The 19,856-nt window shown below is 55.2% G+C and overlaps 3 protein-coding genes and 15 non-coding genes across 27 annotated transcripts in view; 1 reads left to right on the plus strand and 17 right to left on the minus strand.

The window, feature by feature from the left end:
* The window catches only part of CWC25 (CWC25 spliceosome associated protein homolog), a 29,197-nt gene extending 18,692 nt beyond the window's left edge, over positions 1-10,505 (minus strand). For 3 of the 10 annotated variants that reach the window (XR_008573948.1, XR_008573947.1, XM_054801979.1), the window contains exons 1-9: positions 9,076-9,589; positions 8,143-8,268; positions 7,611-8,043; positions 7,186-7,311; positions 6,727-7,087; positions 5,461-6,473; positions 4,952-5,100; positions 4,082-4,178; positions 3,599-3,822 (exon numbers count right to left, since the gene is read on the minus strand). The gene's annotated coding sequence lies outside the window, so the exon portion shown is untranslated. Of the gene's footprint in view, positions 1-78; positions 205-388; positions 496-3,598; positions 3,823-4,081; positions 4,179-4,951; positions 5,101-5,460; positions 6,474-6,726; positions 7,088-7,185; positions 7,312-7,610; positions 8,044-8,142; positions 8,269-9,075; positions 9,592-10,350 lie in introns of those variants that run through there. The other 7 variants (XM_054801977.1, XM_054801978.1, XM_054801984.1 and 4 more) reach the window with 7 other exon arrangements.
* TRNAC-GCA (transfer RNA cysteine (anticodon GCA)) lies at positions 240-311 on the minus strand. Its single transcript has one exon. It is a non-coding gene; the product is annotated as a tRNA-Cys (tRNA).
* Positions 699-770, minus strand: TRNAC-GCA (transfer RNA cysteine (anticodon GCA)). The gene has a single exon. It is a non-coding gene; the product is annotated as a tRNA-Cys (tRNA).
* On the minus strand, positions 1,196-1,267 carry TRNAC-GCA (transfer RNA cysteine (anticodon GCA)). Its single transcript has one exon. It is a non-coding gene; the product is annotated as a tRNA-Cys (tRNA).
* On the minus strand, positions 1,693-1,764 carry TRNAC-GCA (transfer RNA cysteine (anticodon GCA)). The gene has a single exon. It is a non-coding gene; the product is annotated as a tRNA-Cys (tRNA).
* TRNAC-GCA (transfer RNA cysteine (anticodon GCA)) lies at positions 2,150-2,221 on the minus strand. The gene has a single exon. It is a non-coding gene; the product is annotated as a tRNA-Cys (tRNA).
* Positions 2,647-2,718, minus strand: TRNAC-GCA (transfer RNA cysteine (anticodon GCA)). Its single transcript has one exon. It is a non-coding gene; the product is annotated as a tRNA-Cys (tRNA).
* On the minus strand, positions 2,999-3,070 carry TRNAC-GCA (transfer RNA cysteine (anticodon GCA)). The gene has a single exon. It is a non-coding gene; the product is annotated as a tRNA-Cys (tRNA).
* Positions 6,888-6,959, minus strand: TRNAC-GCA (transfer RNA cysteine (anticodon GCA)). Its single transcript has one exon. It is a non-coding gene; the product is annotated as a tRNA-Cys (tRNA).
* On the minus strand, positions 7,347-7,418 carry TRNAC-GCA (transfer RNA cysteine (anticodon GCA)). The gene has a single exon. It is a non-coding gene; the product is annotated as a tRNA-Cys (tRNA).
* Positions 7,845-7,916, minus strand: TRNAC-GCA (transfer RNA cysteine (anticodon GCA)). The gene has a single exon. It is a non-coding gene; the product is annotated as a tRNA-Cys (tRNA).
* Positions 8,304-8,375, minus strand: TRNAC-GCA (transfer RNA cysteine (anticodon GCA)). The gene has a single exon. It is a non-coding gene; the product is annotated as a tRNA-Cys (tRNA).
* On the minus strand, positions 8,656-8,727 carry TRNAC-GCA (transfer RNA cysteine (anticodon GCA)). Its single transcript has one exon. It is a non-coding gene; the product is annotated as a tRNA-Cys (tRNA).
* A 107-nt stretch (positions 10,506-10,612) lies between the features above and the next one.
* Positions 10,613-12,574, minus strand: RPL23 (ribosomal protein L23). Its single transcript, XM_054801987.1, has 5 exons — positions 12,446-12,574; positions 12,093-12,176; positions 11,711-11,839; positions 10,961-11,074; positions 10,613-10,740 (listed from the first exon to the last, which is right to left on the minus strand). The coding sequence occupies exons 1-5, from the start codon at positions 12,456-12,458 to the stop codon at positions 10,658-10,660; spliced, it is 423 nt and encodes a 140-aa protein (XP_054657962.1). The 5' UTR covers positions 12,459-12,574; the 3' UTR covers positions 10,613-10,657.
* On the minus strand, positions 11,431-11,564 carry LOC129195693 (small nucleolar RNA SNORA21). Its single transcript, XR_008573950.1, has one exon. It is a non-coding gene; the product is annotated as a small nucleolar RNA SNORA21 (small nucleolar RNA).
* Positions 12,575-12,861: 287 nt separating the features above from the next.
* TRNAC-GCA (transfer RNA cysteine (anticodon GCA)) lies at positions 12,862-12,933 on the minus strand. The gene has a single exon. It is a non-coding gene; the product is annotated as a tRNA-Cys (tRNA).
* A 2,083-nt stretch (positions 12,934-15,016) lies between these two features.
* TRNAC-GCA (transfer RNA cysteine (anticodon GCA)) lies at positions 15,017-15,088 on the minus strand. The gene has a single exon. It is a non-coding gene; the product is annotated as a tRNA-Cys (tRNA).
* A 368-nt stretch (positions 15,089-15,456) lies between these two features.
* Positions 15,457-19,856, plus strand: part of LASP1 (LIM and SH3 protein 1) — a 33,821-nt gene continuing 29,421 nt past the window's right edge. Inside the window, exon 1 of the mRNA XM_054801684.1 lies at positions 15,457-15,583. Within this exon, the coding sequence (XP_054657659.1) occupies positions 15,515-15,583 (69 nt within the window). The 5' untranslated portion in view covers positions 15,457-15,514. The remainder of the gene's footprint in view (positions 15,584-19,856) is intronic.

The following is a 19,856-nucleotide window of genomic DNA, read 5'->3' on the forward strand; positions in this document are numbered from 1 at the left end:
ATAAATTATGATAAATATGATCACTACAGAGATTCAAGAACACAGACACGTACACACAGATGGTGAGCAGCTACTCACACAGTGCACAACCCCTGCAGCTTCCTAATCCTCAGGGCCTCAGTACCACGAACGACAGGGCTCAGGAACCAACCATCACTGCACAGCACACATCACAAGACCCAGGAAGAGATCTCCCTCCTCTTTCTGTGAAGAATTTTGGCAAAAGGAAGGTGGAAAAGAGGGGGCGCCTGGAGTTGAACCAGGGACCTCTTGATCTGCAGTCAAATGCTCTACCACTGAGCTACACCCCCTGCGCACAGCTCCTTCACAGGGACATTTCAAAAACATTTTTCTCTCTCCAGGGAGACAAGTGGTTATGTCCACTCACCAGATTCCTTCACTTCATAGTCCCCATGCACCGTACGGTGCCTGCCAAAGGCTGCACACGGACATAAAGAGGTTAAATTATGATAAATATGACTACAGAGATTCAAGAACACAGAGACGTACACGCACAGACGGCGAGTAGCTACTCGCGCAGCGCACAACCCCTGCAGCTTCTCAATCCTCAGGGCCTCAGTACCACAAATGGTGGAGATCAGGAGCCAACCATCACTGCACAGCACACATCACAAGACCCAGGAAGAGCTCTCCCTCCTCTTTCTGTGAGGAATTTTGGCAAAAGGAAGGTGGAAAAGAGGGGGCGCCTGGAGTTGAACCAGGGACCTCTTGATCTGCAGTCAAATGCTCTACCACTGAGCTACACCCCCTGTGCTCTCACCCACAAATCAACCCTTAAAGCATCTTCTTCCCCAGTCTTTGCCCTCTCTCATCCATGGAAAGCCAATCCCACTGTAGGAACTGCAAGACTGAAACGTGACAGCGGCCCAGACATGGAGGTGCTGCCCTCCAACGCAGGACACAGGCCCAGCCTCTGTGCTTCATGCACCAGGTGACCTTGACCCAGCTCCTCTCCAGCCAGAGCTCCAGTTCCTCTCCTACCTGGGGGCTCTTCTCTCTGAGGAGACTCTAACTTGACACAGCAGCTGCCTAGGAGTCTTGGAGGTTTTCCCCACACATTCTAGCTCCAACTGTAAGGAGAAAAAGAATTCACAGGTGGGAGACTGAGCTGATCTTATCAGTTAGGCTTCCAAGGAAAGAACAGCCTAAACCTCTGAGAAAACAGTTGCTTCTGAGGGGGCGCCCGGAGTTGAACCAGGGACCTCTTGATCTGCAGTCAAATGCTCTACCACTGAGCTACACCCCCTGGGTCAGCACTCAGACAAGGAGCAAGGAAAAATTTCACAGTTAGCTCTGCTTTGATGCCCACTGGTTCGAACGCTCTATAGGACAGCATCTGCTTTGGTGTGCTAATGTACGTGCAAAATTGTGCACGGAAAGTCATGACCGACGATCTGGAGACAAGTGCACTCAGAGGGGTCTAATTACGCACACAAACCTGATCCCCAGCAGCTTCCTCTCTGATCCAAACAACTCCTGCTACGGCCAAGCCACAAACGTTGCGTCTTTGCTCTGTCACCAACACAGATATCGATTTTGGCAGGAAGCGTGCCGTCAGTTGTTGAGTACCTGGAATGCTGAAGTTCAGGGACCTGCCTTCTGTGCACAGCATGAGCCCAGAGGATCCAAAAGTAAGGAACGCTCTCATGCTTTCTCCTGGGAAAAGGACAAAGGGGGCACCTGGAGTTGAACCAGGGACCTCTTGATCTGCAGTCAAATGCTCTACCACTGAGCTACACCCCCTGTGCACAGCTCCTTCACAGGGACATTTCAAAAACATTTTTCTCTCTCCAGGGAGACAAGTGTTTATGTCCACTCACCAGATTCCTTCACTTCATACTCCCCATGCACCGTACAGTGCCTGCCAAAGGCTGCACACGGATGTAAAGATAAATTGAGAAATGCGATTACTACGGAGATTCAAGAACACAGAGATGTACACACACAGATGGCGAGTAGCTACTCACGCAGCGCACAACCCCTGCAGCTTCTCAATCCTCAGGGCCTCAGTACCACAAATGGTGGAGATCAGGAGCCAACCATCACTGCACAGCACACATCACAAGACCCAGGAAGAGCTCTCCCTCCTCTTTCTGTGAGGAATTTTGGCAAAAGGAAGGTGGAAAAGAGGGGGCGCCTGGAGTTGAACCAGGGACCTCTTGATCTGCAGTCAAATGCTCTACCACTGAGCTACACCCCCTGTGCTCTCACCCACAAATCAACCCTTAAAGCATCTTCTTCCCCAGTCTTTGCCCTCTCTCATCCATGGAAAGCCAATCCCACTGTAGGAACTGCAAGACTGAAACGTGACAGCGGCCCAGACATGGAGGTGCTGCCCTCCAACGCAGGACACAGGCCCAGCCTCTGTGCTTCATGCACCAGGTGACCTTGACCCAGCTCCTCTCCAGCCAGAGCTCCAGTTCCTCTCCTACCTGGGGGCTCTTCTCTCTGAGGAGACTCTAACTTGACACAGCAGCTGCCTAGGAGTCTTGGAGGTTTTCCCCACACTTTCTAGCTCCAACTGTAAGGAGAAAAAGAATTCACAGGTGGGAGACTGAGCTGATCTTATCAGTTAGGCTTCCAAGGAAAGAACAGCCTAAACCTCTGAGAAAACAGTTGCTTCTGAGGGGGTGCCCGGAGTTGAACCAGGGACCTCTTGATCTGCAGTCAAATGCTCTACCACTGAGCTACACCCCCACCTGCCACACACCTGCCCAGCAGAAATCGCCCTGTTATGGACCGTCACAGCAAAGTTCTGCAAATTAACCCTGGGACAAAAGACAGCTCCTCCTGAAACTCTCAGCCCCTTCCCCACAAACCCCCACTCTGACAGTCCTCTTCTCCTCTGGGAATCTGCTGCTTTACCTCTGGCCGGCACCTGATCCAACAGGGGATGGAGCCTGCAGGCGGTCTGGGCAAAAGCTTTGGCAGGAGGAGTTGCAAAGGGAGATTTTCCGGGCCCAAGGGAGGAAAAGGGAGGGGGCGCCCGGATTTGAACCGGGGACCTCTTGATCTGCAGTCAAATGCTCTGCCCCTGAGCTACACCCCCTGTGTGCTGGGGCCACGTTCGGCTCCTTGTGGGCACTGACCAGGCAGCTCTGCTGCATTCCACTGCCTGCACTCACCACACCTGCAGTGCTGCCTCTCACACACAACAGCCCTCTCACACCCCTCCTTTGACCTTAACCCCCCCCAGGCCTCTCACCACACTTCCAGCCAGCCTCCTGGGGGCCGAGCTAATGAATTCCCAGCTCTTGTCCTCCCAAACGTCCCAAAACGGAGAAGAAAAATACTTGGAAACTCCTCCCAACGGTGCTGCAGGCACTCAACTGCGCCTCTCTCAGATCTGGGGCTGTGCCCTGCCCTTAGAGCGCACAGCAGCCACCCAGAGGCATTACCTGCCGCGACACCTCCCGCGCTGCCCACGGCCTCTCTCCATCTTCCCCTCCCGGCTGCCCAGGGAGAAACGGGCACCCAAAGCCTTTCGTCCCACTGTCGTGCCGTGCCCTGCCTCAGAAAGAGTCTTCACAAATCAAAACTCTAGCACGAGCTGTTCAAAGAGATCAAGGGAGAGCACCTTTATTTTAGGGGGGTTTCTTCCTCGTCAGCAGGTCTCTGCACCTCTCCCCGGGTCTGAGGAACAACAGCTCCTTCATCACCCCTGCACTGGAAAGACGGCCGCCTCTCACAAAGACATCGACTTCAGCCGCAGGGTTGGAGTCTTGCGGTGACAGCCCGAGCGCCCGCTCTGCCCTTCTGCTGGGAAGAAGCCACGACCGCTCGCCTGCTCTGTGCAACGGCCTGGAGAGAAGAGAGTTGCCCTCAGTCCCTCGGAGCCCTTTTCCAGGTTTCCCGTCCCCAGCTGCTGCTAGCACACAGCTCTTGATTATCCAGGGGGAATGTCTGAGAAATACTTGTAGGCCACAATGTATTGCAGATTCTGGTTGGGCCAAACAGCTGTTTAAAAACATCCAGATTGATTTTTACGTGACTTTTTCCTCACGCAAAGCCTTTGAGTCCAGACCCCCCCCACCCGACAAGCTGTGAGAAGGACACGTACCTGCCTCTCCCAAACTCCTGTTCAGGTGCCTCTGTTCCACCTCACACCTGAGGAATGAATCCTCTATCCAGCCCTCCCTGTGCATGCGGCCACAGTGCTGCAAGAGAGAGAGAGGAAGGACAAAAATCGAGGACTGAAACCAGCTTCAGGAATGGGGCTGGGAGAACTCCTGCAGAAGCTGAAGGAATAGGCCATATTTTTGAGGAGAGCCAGATTTTGGGCCCTGTTGCAAGCTGTTGCATTCTAAAGTGGTTTGAACTGGGCTGCGCAGAGAAACAAGCCTGAAAGCTGGTTCTTTCTTACTCGAGTGCCCAGCACACAGATCCCGCTTCCCTACAAGTGGCAGAAAAGGAAGAAGGAACGAAGCCTTTGAGACAGAAATTGTTAAATCTCGCAGGACAACTACACTTTACAGTCCCTGATGCACCCACTCCAAGTTCGCTTTTTCTAATGTGAACAAGAGTGTTGTATTTTCTACTACAGACTCGTCAGGTTACAGGTTAAGGCACCAGCCTACGATGGTGAGAAAGATCAAACGCACATTTCCATAGAAATGGAAACAGTTTTACATCAGAGACATTCAACACTCAGCCCTGGGCAAGAGAATTTATTTTAACATGAATTTACACATCCCAGCCACAGAAAAACCCAGCGGTGTTTAAGTTAATGAGGCAGAAGAAGAATTCAATGATGAGCCTCTTCTCCGCAAACGGCAGCACGCGACAAACAGGCTACTGACAGTTCACACCCATTATTAGCAGAGCCCTGAGAGTTACAAACAAAGCCCCAAGCGAATTTAAAGAAAGCGTCCCCGCGCACAGACTCCTCTGGACAGATGAAAGCAGGAACACCGCGAAGAGAACCACCTACCTCAGGGGCACCGGGAGTCCCCGCACCCCCTCACCGGCCGGTGCCCGTGTCCTTGGCGCACGGCAGCAGCTCCTCCATCTTCTCCCACGTGGCCTCACGCTCCTGCTCGGCGTTGTGAGGGTCTGGGGGTGCCAGCTCTTCTTCAGGTTCTGCAGAACGGAGGGGAGACCGGACCGGGACCGTTAACGAACGCCCACCTTCCCTCACCCCCGGACTAGGGGAAGGGCCCGCTCAGAGCCGCGCTCGCCCGCAGCACTTCTGCCCTCGGCAACGGGGCCCGCACAACGGGACGCGCTCCTTCCCACCCGGCCGAGGCCCGACCGCACCGACGGCCCCGCTGCCAGGGGCGGAGAACGGCCGCAGGCCCCGGAGAACCCGCGCGTCCCGGGACCGTTGCCGCCTGCCAGCGAGCCCGAGCCCAGCCCGGTGCCCGGAACCCCGGGGAACACTCCCGGCCCCTCCCGGCCCAGCTCAGTCCCCCCCGGGCCCGGGCCCGGGCCCGTCCTCACCAGGTCGCCTCCCCCCATGGCGGCGGGCGGTCGCTTCCCCCGCGGCTACCGGGCCTGGACGTGCGTCATCACGAGGCGCCGCGTCGCCGCCGGCGTCTGAGCCGCGCGCCTCAGAGTCGTCACTTCCGCCGGCAAGATGGCGGGCGAAGGCGGCAGAGCAGCGCACAGCCGCGCCTCCGATGCCGTTTGGTAGGGAAAGAGGAGGAACAAACCAAACCAAACTGCAGCAAGCAAACCCCCGAAGCATTTCAAAGACTGGCGTGAAAGTCCCGGGGAAAGGAGGGGGCTGAAGGCTGTGGGGTGCACGGAGCTGCGGTGTCCCAAGCGCCGCCGGTGCCGTCAGGCCGGGGCCTGGCGTAGCCGGGCCTGCAGGTCTTTGGCTTTGCCAAGGAGCGGCCGAGGGGTGTCCCTGAACCTGGGGTGTCCCGGGCAGAAGCTCTCCCCTGCTTCCCGTTACACAAGGGCGGTCACCCGCCGGGCAGTTCCGTTGCCTCAGGCGGCGGCAGCGTCCGGGGGCGAGGTTAGAACCGGTGACCTCCCGGATCGCGACCCGGCGCCTTGCCCCTAAGCCACCGCTTCCCGCCAGCCCCCTGCGCCACAGCCCAGCGCCGAGGGCACAGCTCAGGGGCAGAGCGTCCGGCTGCGGGTCCCGAGGTCGGCAGTTCGAGCCCCGGGGCCGCCGGGCAGCCACAGCTCCCACTCCGTAAAGGACCTGCGGGCTGATGTGGGCATCACCACCCCCCAGCTCCCTTCAGACACATCTCGGCAGAGATCCCCTCCTCGAGAGAGCCATTCCACGCCTTGTTCACAGCGTAAATGAACGGCAGTTACCCGGACAGGAAAAACTGGACCAGCAGCACTGAGCCTGAGCCAGCTGCTTTGTGCCTACGTGCAGGCTTAGGGAGAAGTGAGGCAGAAACGCCAAACCCTGATGCCATGCTTGGCCGACCCAGGGATTTCCAGGACCTCGGAGGGGGAAGAAGGTCTCTCCAGAATCCGTCTGCCTGGAGATTCTGGAAGAAGAAAGGGTGGAAAAGTAACTAAAGAGGGGGCACCTGAAGTTGTTCAAAAACATTTTTCTCTCTCCAGGGAGACAAGTGGTTATGTCCACTCACCAGAGTCTTTCACTTCACAGCCCCCTCTGCACCTCAAGGTGCCTGCCAAAGGTTGCACATGGACATAAAGAGGATAAATTATGATAAATATGATCACTACAGAGATTCAAGAACACAGACACGTACACACAGATGGTGAGCAGCTACTCACACAGTGCACAACCCCTGCAGCTTCCTAATCCTCAGGGCCTCAGTACCACGAACGACAGGGCTCAGGAACCAACCATCACTGCACAGCACACATCACAAGACCCAGGAAGAGATCTCCCTCCTCTTTCTGTGAAGAATTTTGGCAAAAGGAAGGTGGAAAAGAGGGGGCGCCTGGAGTTGAACCAGGGACCTCTTGATCTGCAGTCAAATGCTCTACCACTGAGCTACACCCCCTGCGCACAGCTCCTTCACAGGGACATTTCAAAAACATTTTTCTCTCTCCAGGGAGACAAGTGGTTATGTCCACTCACCAGATTCCTTCACTTCATAGTCCCCATGCACCGTACGGTGCCTGCCAAAGGCTGCACACGGACATAAAGAGGTTAAATTATGATAAATATGACTACAGAGATTCAAGAACACAGAGACGTACACGCACAGACGGCGAGTAGCTACTCACGCAGCGCACAACCCCTGCAGCTTCTCAATCCTCAGGGCCTCAGTACCACAAATGGTGGAGATCAGGAGCCAACCATCACTGCACAGCACACATCACAAGACCCAGGAAGAGCTCTCCCTCCTCTTTCTGTGAGGAATTTTGGCAAAAGGAAGGTGGAAAAGAGGGGGCGCCTGGAGTTGAACCAGGGACCTCTTGATCTGCAGTCAAATGCTCTACCACTGAGCTACACCCCCTGGGTCAGCACTCAGACAAGGAGCAAGGAAAAATTTCACAGTTAGCTCTGCTTTGATGCCCGCTGGTTTGAACGCTCTATAGGACAGCATCTGCTTTGGTGTGCTAATGTACGTGCAAAATTGCGCACGGAAAGTCATGACCGACGATCTGGAGACAAGTGCACTCAGAGGGGTCTAATTACGCACACAAACCTGATCCCCAGCAGCTTCCTCTCTGATCCAAACAACTCCTGCTACGGCCAAGCCACAAACGTTGCGTCTTTGCTCTGTCACCGACACAGATATCGATTTTGGCAGGAAGCGTGCCGTCAGTTGTTGAGTACCTGGAATGCTAAAGTTCAGGGACCTGCCTTCTGTGCACAGCATGAGCCCAGAGGATCCAAAAGTAAGGAACGCTCCTCATGCTTTCTCCTGGGAAAAGGACAAAGGGGGCACCTGGAGTTGAACCAGGGACCTCTTGATCTGCAGTCAAATGCTCTACCACTGAGCTACACCCCCTGTGCACAGCTCCTTCACAGGGACATTTCAAAAACATTTTTCTCTCTCCAGGGAGACAAGTGTTTATGTCCACTCACCAGTCTTTCACTTCACAGCCCCTTCTGCACATCAAGGTGGCTGCCAAAGGCTGCACACGGACATAAAGAGAATAAATTATGATAAATATGATGACTACAGAGATTCAAGAACACAGACACGTACACACAGATGGCGAGCAGCTACTCACGCAGCGCACAACCCCTGCAGCTTCCTAATCCTCAGGGCCTCAGTACCACAAATGATGGAGCTCAGGAACCAACCATCACTGCACAGCACAGGTCACAAGACCCAGGAAGAGCTCTCCCTCCTCTTTCTGTGAGGAATTTTGGCAAAAGGAAGGTGGAAAAGAGGGGGCGCCTGGAGTTGAACCAGGGACCTCTTGATCTGCAGTCAAATGCTCTACCACTGAGCTACACCCCCACCTGCCACACACCTGCCCAGCAGAAATCGCCCTGTTATGGACCGTCACAGCAAAGTTCTGCAAATTAACCCTGGGACAAAAGACAGCTCCTCCTGAAACACTCAGCCCCTTCCCCACAAACCCCCACTCTGACAGTCCTCTTCTCCTCTGGGAATCTGCTGCTTTACCGCTGGCCGGCACCTGATCCAACAGGGGATGGAGCCTGCAGGCGGTCTGGGCAAAAGCTTTGGCAGGAGGAGTTGCAAAGGGAGATTTTCCGGGCCCAAGGGAGGAAAAGGGAGGGGGCGCCCGGATTTGAACCGGGGACCTCTTGATCTGCAGTCAAATGCTCTGCCCCTGAGCTACACCCCCTGTGTGCTGGGGCCACGTTCGGCTCCTTGTGGGCACTGACCAGGCAGCTCTGCTGCATTCCACTGCCTGCACTCACCACACCTGCAGTGCTGCCTCTCACACACAACAGCCCTCTCACACCCTTCTTTTGGCCTTAACCCCCCCAGGCCTCTCACCACACTTCCAGCCAGCCTCCTGGGGGCCGAGCTAATGAATTCCCAGCTCTTGTCCTCCCAAACGTCCCAAAACGGAGAAGAAAAATACTTGGAAACTCCTCCCAACGGTGCTGCAGGCACTCAACTGCGCCTCTCTCAGATCTGGGGCTGTGCCCTGCCCTTAGAGCGCACAGCAGCCACCCAGAGGCATTACCTGCCGCGACACCTCCCGCGCTGCCCACGGCCTCTCTCCATCTTCCCCTCCCGGCTGCCCAGGGAGAAACGGGCACCCAAAGCCTTTCGTCCCACTGTCGTGCCGTGCCCTGCCTCAGAAAGAGTCTTCACAAATCAAAACTCTAGCACGAGCTGTTCAAAGAGATCAAGGGAGAGCACCTTTATTTTAGGGGGGTTTCTTCCTCGTCAGCAGGTCTCTGCACCTCTCCCCGGGTCTGAGGAACAACAGCTCCTTCATCACCCCTGCACTGGAAAGACGGCCGCCTCTCACAAAGACATCGACTTCAGCCGCAGGGTTGGAGTCTTGCGGTGACAGCCCGAGCGCCCGCTCTGCCCTTCTGCTGGGAAGAAGCCACGACCGCTCGCCTGCTCTGTGCAACGGCCTGGAGAGAAGAGAGTTGCCCTCAGTCCCTCGGAGCCCTTTTCCAGGTTTCCCGTCCCCAGCTGCTGCTAGCACACAGCTCCTGATTATCCAGGGGGAATGGCTGAGAAACAACTTGTAGGCCACAATGTATTGCAGATTCCTGGTGGTTGAGCGAAACAGCCGTTTAAAAACACTTTACAAACCACTGCCAGGCCGAGGTGCTCCCATCCATCATTGCTTATGTTTGTGCTACAAAATCTCTGAGCCTTTGCTCCCTTCACATTCCCCCCTTTCCTGCACCATAACCCTCCTCCCCAAAAAAAAAACATCAGGAGCAGCACCAACATATCTCAGTAGCTTCCGAGGACCTGCCCTGCAGCCCCCCAGCACATGTGCTGGGCTCAATCTGGGTCTTACAAGGCAGCAGGGCCACGATATCCAGGACAAAGTCACCCCAGTTTTCACTTGCGAGCCCAGGTACAAGGTGGCCTCCCCGCCCCTGCAGTGGCCCTTGCTCAGAGGGCCAGGAAACAAGCTGGCCTGCAGCTCACATCCAGATACATTCCTTTCTCTGCTTCAGCCGGGGGAACACCAGGAAAATGACCTGCCACCACCTCAGCCCACAGCTGAGGGCTCACTGTGTCCTTGCACATCTTCAGCAAGGTCCAAGAAACATTTAGAGCCCGCTGTGCAGAATGGACGCTGCAGCTCATGGTACAGATTGGTTTCAGACAGTATTTGTCCGCCCTCCAGAGTCAGACCCATAGCTCTAAGCAGTTAAAATGCCCATTCTGGAAGAAAATTCCAGACCTGCAATTCCGAGAGCCCATGCACAAAGGTTTCCTGTAGAAGGCCTTTTACAGACACCTCCCCATTTTTGTTGGTGCATACCTAAATTGGATCAATTCACTCAGTACTGCTAAAATTTAAGTCTTTCCAGTGCAACCCCTTCCAGCTATTTTCCAGTAATACAGGAACCTGCCTGAAAAAAAGAAAAAGACATTGGATATTGAAACTGCAAATCCCATTTTCCTGCTGAAGCATACATCCACAGGAAGAGTTCTGTAAAAAGCTTTCCCAGGACTCCCTCCCTCATTGTAACCTTGTCCTGCAATGGCAGAGGAGGGCGCTTTGGCAAAAAAGACACTACTGATTTGGTACAAGGACTTTTATTTTATCTCTACGAAGACAAACGCGTTTATGCGATGCTTCCCGCATTGGAGGCTATCCTGGGCCACAGATCTGCGCACTCCTTAGCCACAGGGCCTGTGATTGCGGAGCCTGGAAGAGAGAAAAAGACAACGGCAGGTTAGAGGTGCCAAGATGGTTCAGGGCAGCATTTTACACAAACGCTAGTTCAGCGTGGCCACATTCTCCTGAGTCCTGAGGGGAATTTGGGTCCTTTTGCCCAGAAAAGCACAGCCCTCTAACGCACAATGCCAAACTACCACCCCTCTGCACGCCCCTCTTTCGCCCAGCACAACAGGATTCTCGTCCGTACCTTTCATTTCACCTTTGTTATTTACTATCACTCCCGCATTGTCTTCGAAATAAAGGAACACTCCATCTTTTCTCCTGTACGATTTCCGCTGCCGAATTACCACTGCTGGGTGGACTGCAAAGAGAAACGAGCAGCTCGGTATCGCAAACATCGTGTTAAGCACGCAGTGCAGCAAGAGAGCCCAGAGGAACTGTTCTGCTGCAGCGTCTGACTCAATACATGGGTTTGGGGTGGAGATTTTTTTTAATGTCATAGTTTCAGTGCTTTGCTAAGAGAAGCTACAGTTTATAGCCAACAGTACACTTAAAACTGACCATGTAACAGTTACATCTATGTCTGCACTTGGGACAATTCAGTGTTTTTCCGCTTTCCCACCTTTATTTCTAAACATACCATCAATTCCCAAACAATATTCAGCAAGAACTCCTCCCTTCCCCTCCAGGGCAGCAGCAAACCTTCTTTTCCAAGGCAGATGTCACACCACTGATTGAAATGAACAGCACAAGCTGCCACTTCACCCAAAAGCGATGGCTTTACTCTGCCCTTCCACGACAACTCGCTGAGCCACTGTGCACAGACCCAACAAGTGCTTTTTTAGAAGGGTGGAGGCGACACTCCAGAGATTCAGTGCCCATCTTCTGCATCAGTTTGAGGGAAGAATCGTGTGTTCCCCTTGGACGAGCACCCTGCCTCTCCATCCCTCAAAGGAGGGACGCTACAGCGGGACTCGCCGCTCCTCTCCGCACTCACCCTTCTTCCTCAGCTCCGGCTTGCCCTTCTTGACAGTAGCCATCACCATGTCACCCACGCCAGCCGCTGGCAGCCTGTTCAGGCGCCCCTTGATGCCCTTCACAGAGATGATGTACAGGTTCTTGGCACCTGCGGAGAGAAGCGCTGGCATTAACGGGGCTGGCATTAACGGGGCTGTGCGGGACGAGCTTCCCATGTCAAACCACCGAACGAAGCAAACAGCGCAGGCTGCTGCCTCACCCAGAAATGCCACCACCGGCACAGGCCCAGTGAGTGCTTTTCAGAAGGAAAATTGGTTTTTACGAACTCATTCAACAGCCGGTCCGCCCTCAGCGTTACAACGGGCGGCCCCGGGCAGAGGCACAGCGGCGGCCGCGCTCACCTGTGTTGTCCGCGCAGTTGATCACGGCTCCCACGGGGAGACCCAGGGAGATGCGGAACTTCGCACCGGACGAACCACCGCGTCCTGCGGATCGAGAAGAAGATTAAGAGCCCGGGCGCGGAGCAGCACTAAGCGGCCTCCAGGCAGCGGTGAGCCCGGCCCGGCCCGGCCCGCGCCTCCCCGGAAGGGGGCTTAGCGACACCGGCTGCGGCCTCCTCTCCCGGCCGGGGCCGGACACCGCTCCCCGGGCCCCAGCTCCGCCGGACGCCACCCGAGCAGCGATCCGGGCGCCCTCCCCGGCCCGGATGGAGCCGGATACCACCAGCCCCCCCCCCGCCCGACGCCGGCCTCACCTCGCTTCGACATCTTGGCACCGGAAAAGAGGGAGGTGCCCGGGGCACGCCGGGATATGGGCTCGCCCCGCCCCTCCCGTTCCACCAGACATCACGTGGAGAGGCCGGCCCGGCTCACGTGGCGGCCGGGCCCCGCGGCGCCCCCTAGAGGCGGCGAGGAGCGGCACATCCCGGTACCGGGGCGGGGGGCCGGGGCCGGCCCGGCGGTCTCACAGCGCTCCCCTCCCCGCTGCCCGCCTGTGCCACGGGCTGGCTCGGACCGGACCCCGCCGTGCGCCGCGGGCAACGGAGAAAGCTTTCGGACCGGTGCCCGCCCGAAATAATTTGGGGAGAAAACCCTTCTTTTTAGAATTTTGTTTTTCGGGGAGGGGGAGAGAAAAAAGGCAGAAGGAAAAAAGGGGGGCAAAATTAAAACAAGGGGGCACCCGGATTTGAACCGGGGACCTCTTGATCTGCAGTCAAATGCTCTGCCACTGAGCTATACCCCCGCCCGCCCAGTGCTTTGCTCCGCGTCGCCTTCCCCGCGCCGCCGCCGGGCCCGTCCTGCCGAGGCCACCCGGGCCCGGCCCCCCCGGTACCGCTCGCACCACGGGGGCTGCGGGGACATTCGCCCGGAGCCGCCGAGCAAGAAGGTTCGGTGGACCGGGTGTGTCCCCCCCGCCACCCCCATGGGCACTTTGGGGACCGGCAGAGCCCAGGCTGGTGGGGAGCCACACGCAGAGATTTTGGGGGGCAAGAGCCTGAGCAGAAGAGCGGGAGCAAGAGCAGTAATTAGTTATTTTCCAAGCTGGTGACGAACATTCGCAGGCAGCCGATTTATGCCCGCGATTCACGGCTCCTGCCGGGAGCGGCTTTAGCAGCCGAGCGGCCGCAGCGTGCTGCATCTCTTGACAGCAAGTCAAGAAATGAATTTTTCTGCGTTATCAGAAGGAATTGCCCTTGTCTGGGTTTTGCCTCCACATGATTTTTTTGGCCCTACCGATTCTGCAAATTCCAGTGTAATTTAACCACAAAGGAAAAGAGATCTTTGCCTAGTGGCAATGAACGATTTTTTATTTAGTCAGGGATTGCCTAAATCTAATTTCAGGAGAAAAGCACAAGCGACGCTGCTTGTAATATTACATCTACCTGGTCCTCTGAGCCCTCTGCGTAGAGCTGGGAAAACATCCTGACAGCTTGAAAGCATATAATGGGAAATACATGTTTAAGATAATAACTTCAGAAGTATCCTGTCATTTCATGGCTATAAAATCAACCGCTAACAGTAAACATGTGGTTTGTAGCTAATGAGAGACACGTACCGAAGCATTGTCTGGCATAACAACGTAAATGTATTGCAATCTTCGAGGATGGAAGGAGGGATTTCGGGAGGAAAGCACAGGCCACGCTGTGGGGTGAACCCAATCAAGGGGCCGGGGGCTGATGCTTCGGACACCAAACGTGATGCAGCTCATGAAAAGAAAAAAGAGAAAGAAAACCTGCAGCTGGAGCCGGACCTCGGCGGAGCGATGCCCTCGGCTGCCCCCGGGAAGCAGCAGCAGCTTCGCCACGTGCAGGGGTGAGGATGAACCAGTGCGTGCGCCCAAAACGTCTGGGTGATGAAGAGACTTTCTCACCCAGCAGCGTCTCCTGAGCCAAGAGAGGAAAAACCGCCCACAATATCCCAAAGAGCTAGATAAGCAGAAAAGATCATCTTATTTTAAGCTGTGATGGGCCAGGAAAGGGTGGGAGGCTGTTTTGGGGGGCTGGGAAGCGTTGGGCGAGGTGATCAGAAAGGGAAGGAGTGGGTGCCTTTGTGAGAGGATCAGATAAACTGCTTTTAAAATGAAGGAAGCCAATTTTAAGCCGTATCCTGAAATGAATAAGGGGGAAGAGAGCCGAGCGCAGCCTCGTTTGATGTGGGTGTGCTTTATTAAAGCCTGCCTGCAAATAGCGATTGCCAAGGCTTGTTCTTTTGTAACAGGCTCCGGGAAGGGAGAACGTTGGGGGAATTAAGGTGTCGTTATCTCCTGATAGAAACTGAATTAATGTTTTTACTGAGACTTCTGTAATATAATAACCTGAATCGACCGGAATCGACGCTGCCGACCTGACTGACTGCACGGCATGGTGGAAGGGTGCAGGAAAAACCCACCCGAACCGGGGCTGTATGTTACCCCCTGGGACTGGGACCTGCCTTGCAGAGGTCAAGATGCTCCCGCTCACGTTCGTCTTGATGCATTTCAGTAAAATTACACTAAAAATTTAAACTTGATTGGGAATTGGATTTGGTAAACCACACACCAGAGATGAGGGTGCTCCCACTCGCCCACGCGGGTCTCCGCTCTGCCTTTGTGGATTGGTTTCCCATTAACAAAAAAAAAAAAAAATTGTTATTTCCCTCGTAACTCTTGCACCTTGAAACAACTCGATGCCAGACCCCAACCAAATGGCTACCCAAAGGGAGACTGCTCACCGTACACCAGTGTGAAGCTTTCAGGACGCTTAACGCGTCACTTAAAATTATTAAGGTAGAATCACACGTGTGGGGTGGGGGGGGAAAAAAAAAATCCAAAAATCCAGGGTTTTTTTAGGGGGCACCCGGATTTGAACCGGGGACCTCTTGATCTGCAGTCAAATGCTCTACCACTGAGCTATACCCCCGCCTGCCACTGTAACGGCCGGGCGCTCGTTTAATGCGTCCCCACGCGTGCGCAGCCCCCTCCCGGTTCCACGCGCGGACTCTGTCCGCGCGTGGAACCGGGAGGGGGCTGCGCACGCGTGCAAAATACCACACGGAGAGGAGAAAAAGAATGGCGCGGGGGGGGGGGTGACACCACGCACACGACACGCCAATCTCCCCCCACCCACGCCGCGATTTGCGCAGCGGGGAAGGGTGTACGTGTGCGTGCACGCACGCGTGGGTGGGCGCTCCGCCTCCGCGCGCGCGCCCCCGGAGCCCCTCCTCCTTTTCTGCCCGCCCCCCCCCCCCGCCTATTTAGGGTCGCGGCGGCGCGGGCGGAGGCCCAGAGGAAGCGGCGGCGCCGGTGTGGGAGCGAGCACTCCCCCCCCCCCCCCCGTGTTTTAACTATGAACCCCAACTGTGCCCGCTGCGGCAAGATCGTTTATCCCACCGAGAAGGTGAACTGCTTGGATAAGGTGAGCGCCACGCGTGGGTGTGGGGGTGTTCTCCGTGGTGGTGGTGGGGTCTGTGAGGTCTCCCGTGGGGCCACTGGGTGGGATGGTTCTTGTTCTCCTTCCTCTTCTTCTTCATCGCCGTGGGGTATCTCCACGCTGCCCACCCCTATCTCTGGGATGTGGGGATCGCCCCGCTGTAGGGATCCGGCTGATCCCGCGGGATCGGGACCCACGCTCCTTCCAGCTATGGGCTACCGGAGGCGGCATCTCCCCGTACCGCGGACGGGAGCTCTTTGCCCGAGCGGTCGCTGGGGCTTTTTCTTATATATAATTCAAAAGCAGCAGCGGCCCGAGCGCCGTGGGAAGCTGCAGCGTGCGGAGGCCGATGGAAAGCAACAGTTAACGCTTCCCCTGAAACCGGGAGCCTCATCTGGTTTGCATTAGCCGAGCTTTTTGCTTTTTTTTTTTTCCTCATTTTCCATCCCAATTGATACTCGTCTATTCCAGAACTCAATCTTTATGGCTTGTGCTGCCTGCCTTAACGTGGTGTGGGAATGCTTTGAGTCTCTTTTTTTTTTTTTTTGAGTATTTTCCCATCAAAAATTAAGCTTCCATGAAAGCTGGAGGTGGCGGTGGTGTCGCCGTCCCCCATGCTGCAGAGCTCCCGTGGGATTTCCCTCCTGGAGAGCTGAGCCTCCCTCCTCCCCCTCCTTTTCCAGGCTTCTGGGACGACCAGTTTAGGGACTAAAAAAAGTAACTCAAAGAATGCGTGGATCTCGGCAGCGGCATTCCTGAGCTTCAGCAGACCCTGTTACTCGCATTTTTAACAGATGATGTTTCTTCCTTAAGCTGGGAATGGTTTGAAGCTGAACTATCAGCCCTGTGTCCCGGAACTGTCCCGGCTGTTGGGAGCAGTGAAGCGGCTCTGTCTTCTGGAGCCGGTGCTGCGGGGTATCCGAATTATGGCTAATTGGAAGGGAAGGGGGGATGACCCATTGCTTCCTCCTGTGCAGCCGGTGTCTGGGGTTTGGGTTGCTGTGAGGGCAGGGCTGCTGTGCATCCTGAGATCATCTATTCTAGCTGTTTGGGAGCAGGCAGGAGGCTGCAGTCATCATCTTGTACTTCTGCAGGTCTTACTAGCTTCCTCTTGTTACAGATCATTGTGTGTTCAGCCTTGCAATACAGCGCACCCCTAACCAAACGGCTCCCCCCTGGCTAATTCCCCTTGTGTTGATTTTTCCTGGGGTTTCTGGCTGGTGAGATGGCGGCTGGAAGAGCCTACCCACTTCCCGTAAAAGCGTGGCATAAGCACGGTGTTATTAGAGTGGCTGTCCCCCTGTTTTCTCTCTACCCCGAGCAAAGTCGAAAGGGCAGTCCTGGTGTTGTTTGCATACGTTGAACCACAGGCAGCAATAACGAAGGGCTTCTGGGAGGAAAAGTCTGCCTGTTGCCGCCTTTGAGCTTTCGGTGCCTGTGCTGGTGTGTTGACAAGCAGATGTGCTTGGGTTTCTCCTGGTAGTGAAATCGGGAAAGTCCATTTCCCTGCTGAGATTTACAGCAAATGAGGAAAACTTGCTGCTTCATCAGGCTTTACAAATGCAGAGCAGCTAGAGAAGTGGGACTGCCTGCTGACAGCTCTGACTTGGGTAAAACTCCTCCTGTGAGGTCTGCCTCTTGACTTTTCATTCGTCACCTTGCAAAAGGCAAATGCCCTGCTCAGGTTTGGGGAAATGGGTGTTGTTCCCTTCCCCCATCCCTCCCCACGTGCCCCGCCAGCTCTCCAGATAAGGTGCTGGGTGATGTGGCCGGCTTCCGCTGGGGAAGTGACATCTCCTGTGCCGCCCATCGCTGGAGCTGGTGGCGCAGGGTTTGGTGGTTACAGCTGCAACTGCTTGAACCCGTGTAAACCTGATGTCGGGTGGCTTTTTCTAAAATGAGTGGAAGTTAGAATTAGCTGTTACAGCACGTCGTACCTGACCAAGGATTTGCCTTCAGCCCGAGGAGTCTCTCCTTATGTCATCGCTTTGAGTGATGCTTGCTCCCAGGTGCAGAGCAATGCGTTTGCTTAGCCGAAGGATGTTGTGCGGCCGTAGCATGAGCTATAAATGGACATACCAACGTGTGCTGTGGCTGTGAGCTCTGTCCCCAGATCTAGTCTGCTGTGAGCGGCAAAGCTGCTCGAAGGGCTCCATCTCTGCAGGAGCAGCCTGCCTGGGCTGTGGCCAGCGGGCTTCTCGTGGAGTACGGCACGCTGGGATGTATGGGGTGAGCTGTGCCGCGCAGTTGTACCTGGGATCGGCTCCAGATGTTCAGAACGCTTCGAACTTGGAATTGGAAAGCGCAGGCGTTAATGCTCCTGTAAAAACCTGTTTGAAACTTGTCCTCTTTCTCTGCAGCTGAGCTAGAGGGTGAGCGGTAGCGTTACTGGAAGCCTACATAACTGCTGCTCCCCCGTGTCGGTGCTGTGTTGCAGCCCTCCTTTTAGTGCTGGCTTAGATTCCTGGATCTAGTGTTAATACTGCCAGTGGTAAGACCAAGTTTAGTGGCAGCAAATTTAGAGGTGGGGTAGCTCTGCTGCAGAGACCTTTGTAAGAGCCGCGGGACAGAAACACCTCTGAACAATGCCTAATGCAAAGCGAGGCAAGAATAAGCATTAATTGCTCTCTGGCTGGAGGTGAAGGCTGCCTGAGTGCATCGCTTCTGCTGTGCTTATTGTGGAGGCTGCCCCGGGCAGGAGGGGGACAGCTGGCCTCGCCAGATACTCCTTGGCTCTTGGGAGCCTGGGTATTCCTCGGAGGAAGAGGCTCTGAAGTCATGTTGGCTGTCTGTTCATCTCTACGTATTTATAGTGGCATCTCTGGTATTTATGCACAGCTATCGCAGCGCTAGGAATGGCTGACAAGCTTGGAGAGGTCTGTTCGTTACCTCTGATGTGGCAGTAACTCAACCGAAAGGCTGTAACTTTCAAGATGCCCAAAGAACTCGGGACTCAGCTCTTGATTTGTCCCTCCTTAAAGAGGCTGAAAGCTGCGAGGGAGGAAAATAATCCTGTGCAGGCTGGATGCGAACGAGGGTGTTGGTACAGAGCAGCGCGGGGTGCAGTAAGAAGTCCCCTCCTTGCCGTTAGTGCCAAGCTCTGGAGGAACTCGTAGAACTAGAGAAAAAGAACAAATACGTTGCTCTGAGCAACTGAAACGAGGCAAATTGTCCTTCTGGGCTGAGTCAGTCTGGTGAGAGCCGCGGCGGTGTTTGCACACCGGGGTGTGGTACCCGTGGGTAGGTGGCACAAGGGCTTAGGCTTGGCTCTTGCCTTCTCCTTGCAGCAACGCAGACCGAGGCAGTAGTTGCAGTGGTAGAAATGACTTTTTTTAAAAGCTTAAGGGTGGAAATCATAGCAACAACTGCCAGCTGTCCTCCTTGGCTTTGCTCGCTGCATATTAAATGTGTGCCTGGGTGTCCCACTGTAGTCTGGTATTATGAGCTGCTAATGTGACTTTTGGCTTGTTCTTTCCCTGGCTTTGCAGGGTGATGCAGGGCAGTTTGTGTGCTGTGCAGGGGGTTTGCTGAAGGATGGGGCGGGGGTCAGCTCAGCTCCTACCTGTGTGCTTCCCTTTCTGCGGTGCCTGATCTGGTCCCTTCAAGTCCCGATGGCTGTAGCTGCTGGAGGAAGCGTGAAGTCTGGTGGCTCGGTGACTGGCAGGGCATCAGTCGTGGTCTGCGTGGGGTTGAGCAACCTTGCAGAATTGCTTGGTAGCAGCTCTGATGGTTCTCATCGGGCTCCTTCCAGCCTGGGAAGCCACTCGGGCTGGTTAAATGCAAAGTGGCAATAATTTCTTTAAGAGTAGCCCTAAAAATTTAAAATGCTCTTTTTAGAGTTCATTAGGTGTTCAACCCCTACTGCAGGGTCATGATCTGAGTTTCAGGGAGTTTGTCTTTAGCCTTGAGCCTGAGTGTGCCTCTGGGTTAAACGGAGGTGACAGACCCCAGCTTGGCTGGGGGGGGCAACTTGAGGCTGCTGGTGCAAGAGCTGAGGGGGAGAGGATGCAAAAACTACCTTCACCAAAGCATCAGGCTGGAAGCTCCTCTTCCTTGGTGCTGTCTCCCCAGCCCTGCCCTGTGTTAAGAGGCAGAGCTGGCAAGAGCAGCAGTAGCTCTTGATAGCCCCATTGCAGGGAGAGGGGGAGGCGAGGAGCATTTGGGGTGATCCTGCATCCTCTGGGGCCGTAGGGTTTGAGGTTGGGGATCAGCCACCGAAGCCGCATGCAGAAGGGTGGTATCTGGTGAGGACCTTTGA

The sequence above is a fragment of the Grus americana genome, chromosome 22 (assembly GCF_028858705.1).
Source record: "Grus americana isolate bGruAme1 chromosome 22, bGruAme1.mat, whole genome shotgun sequence".
NCBI classification, from domain to species: domain Eukaryota; kingdom Metazoa; phylum Chordata; class Aves; order Gruiformes; family Gruidae; genus Grus; species Grus americana.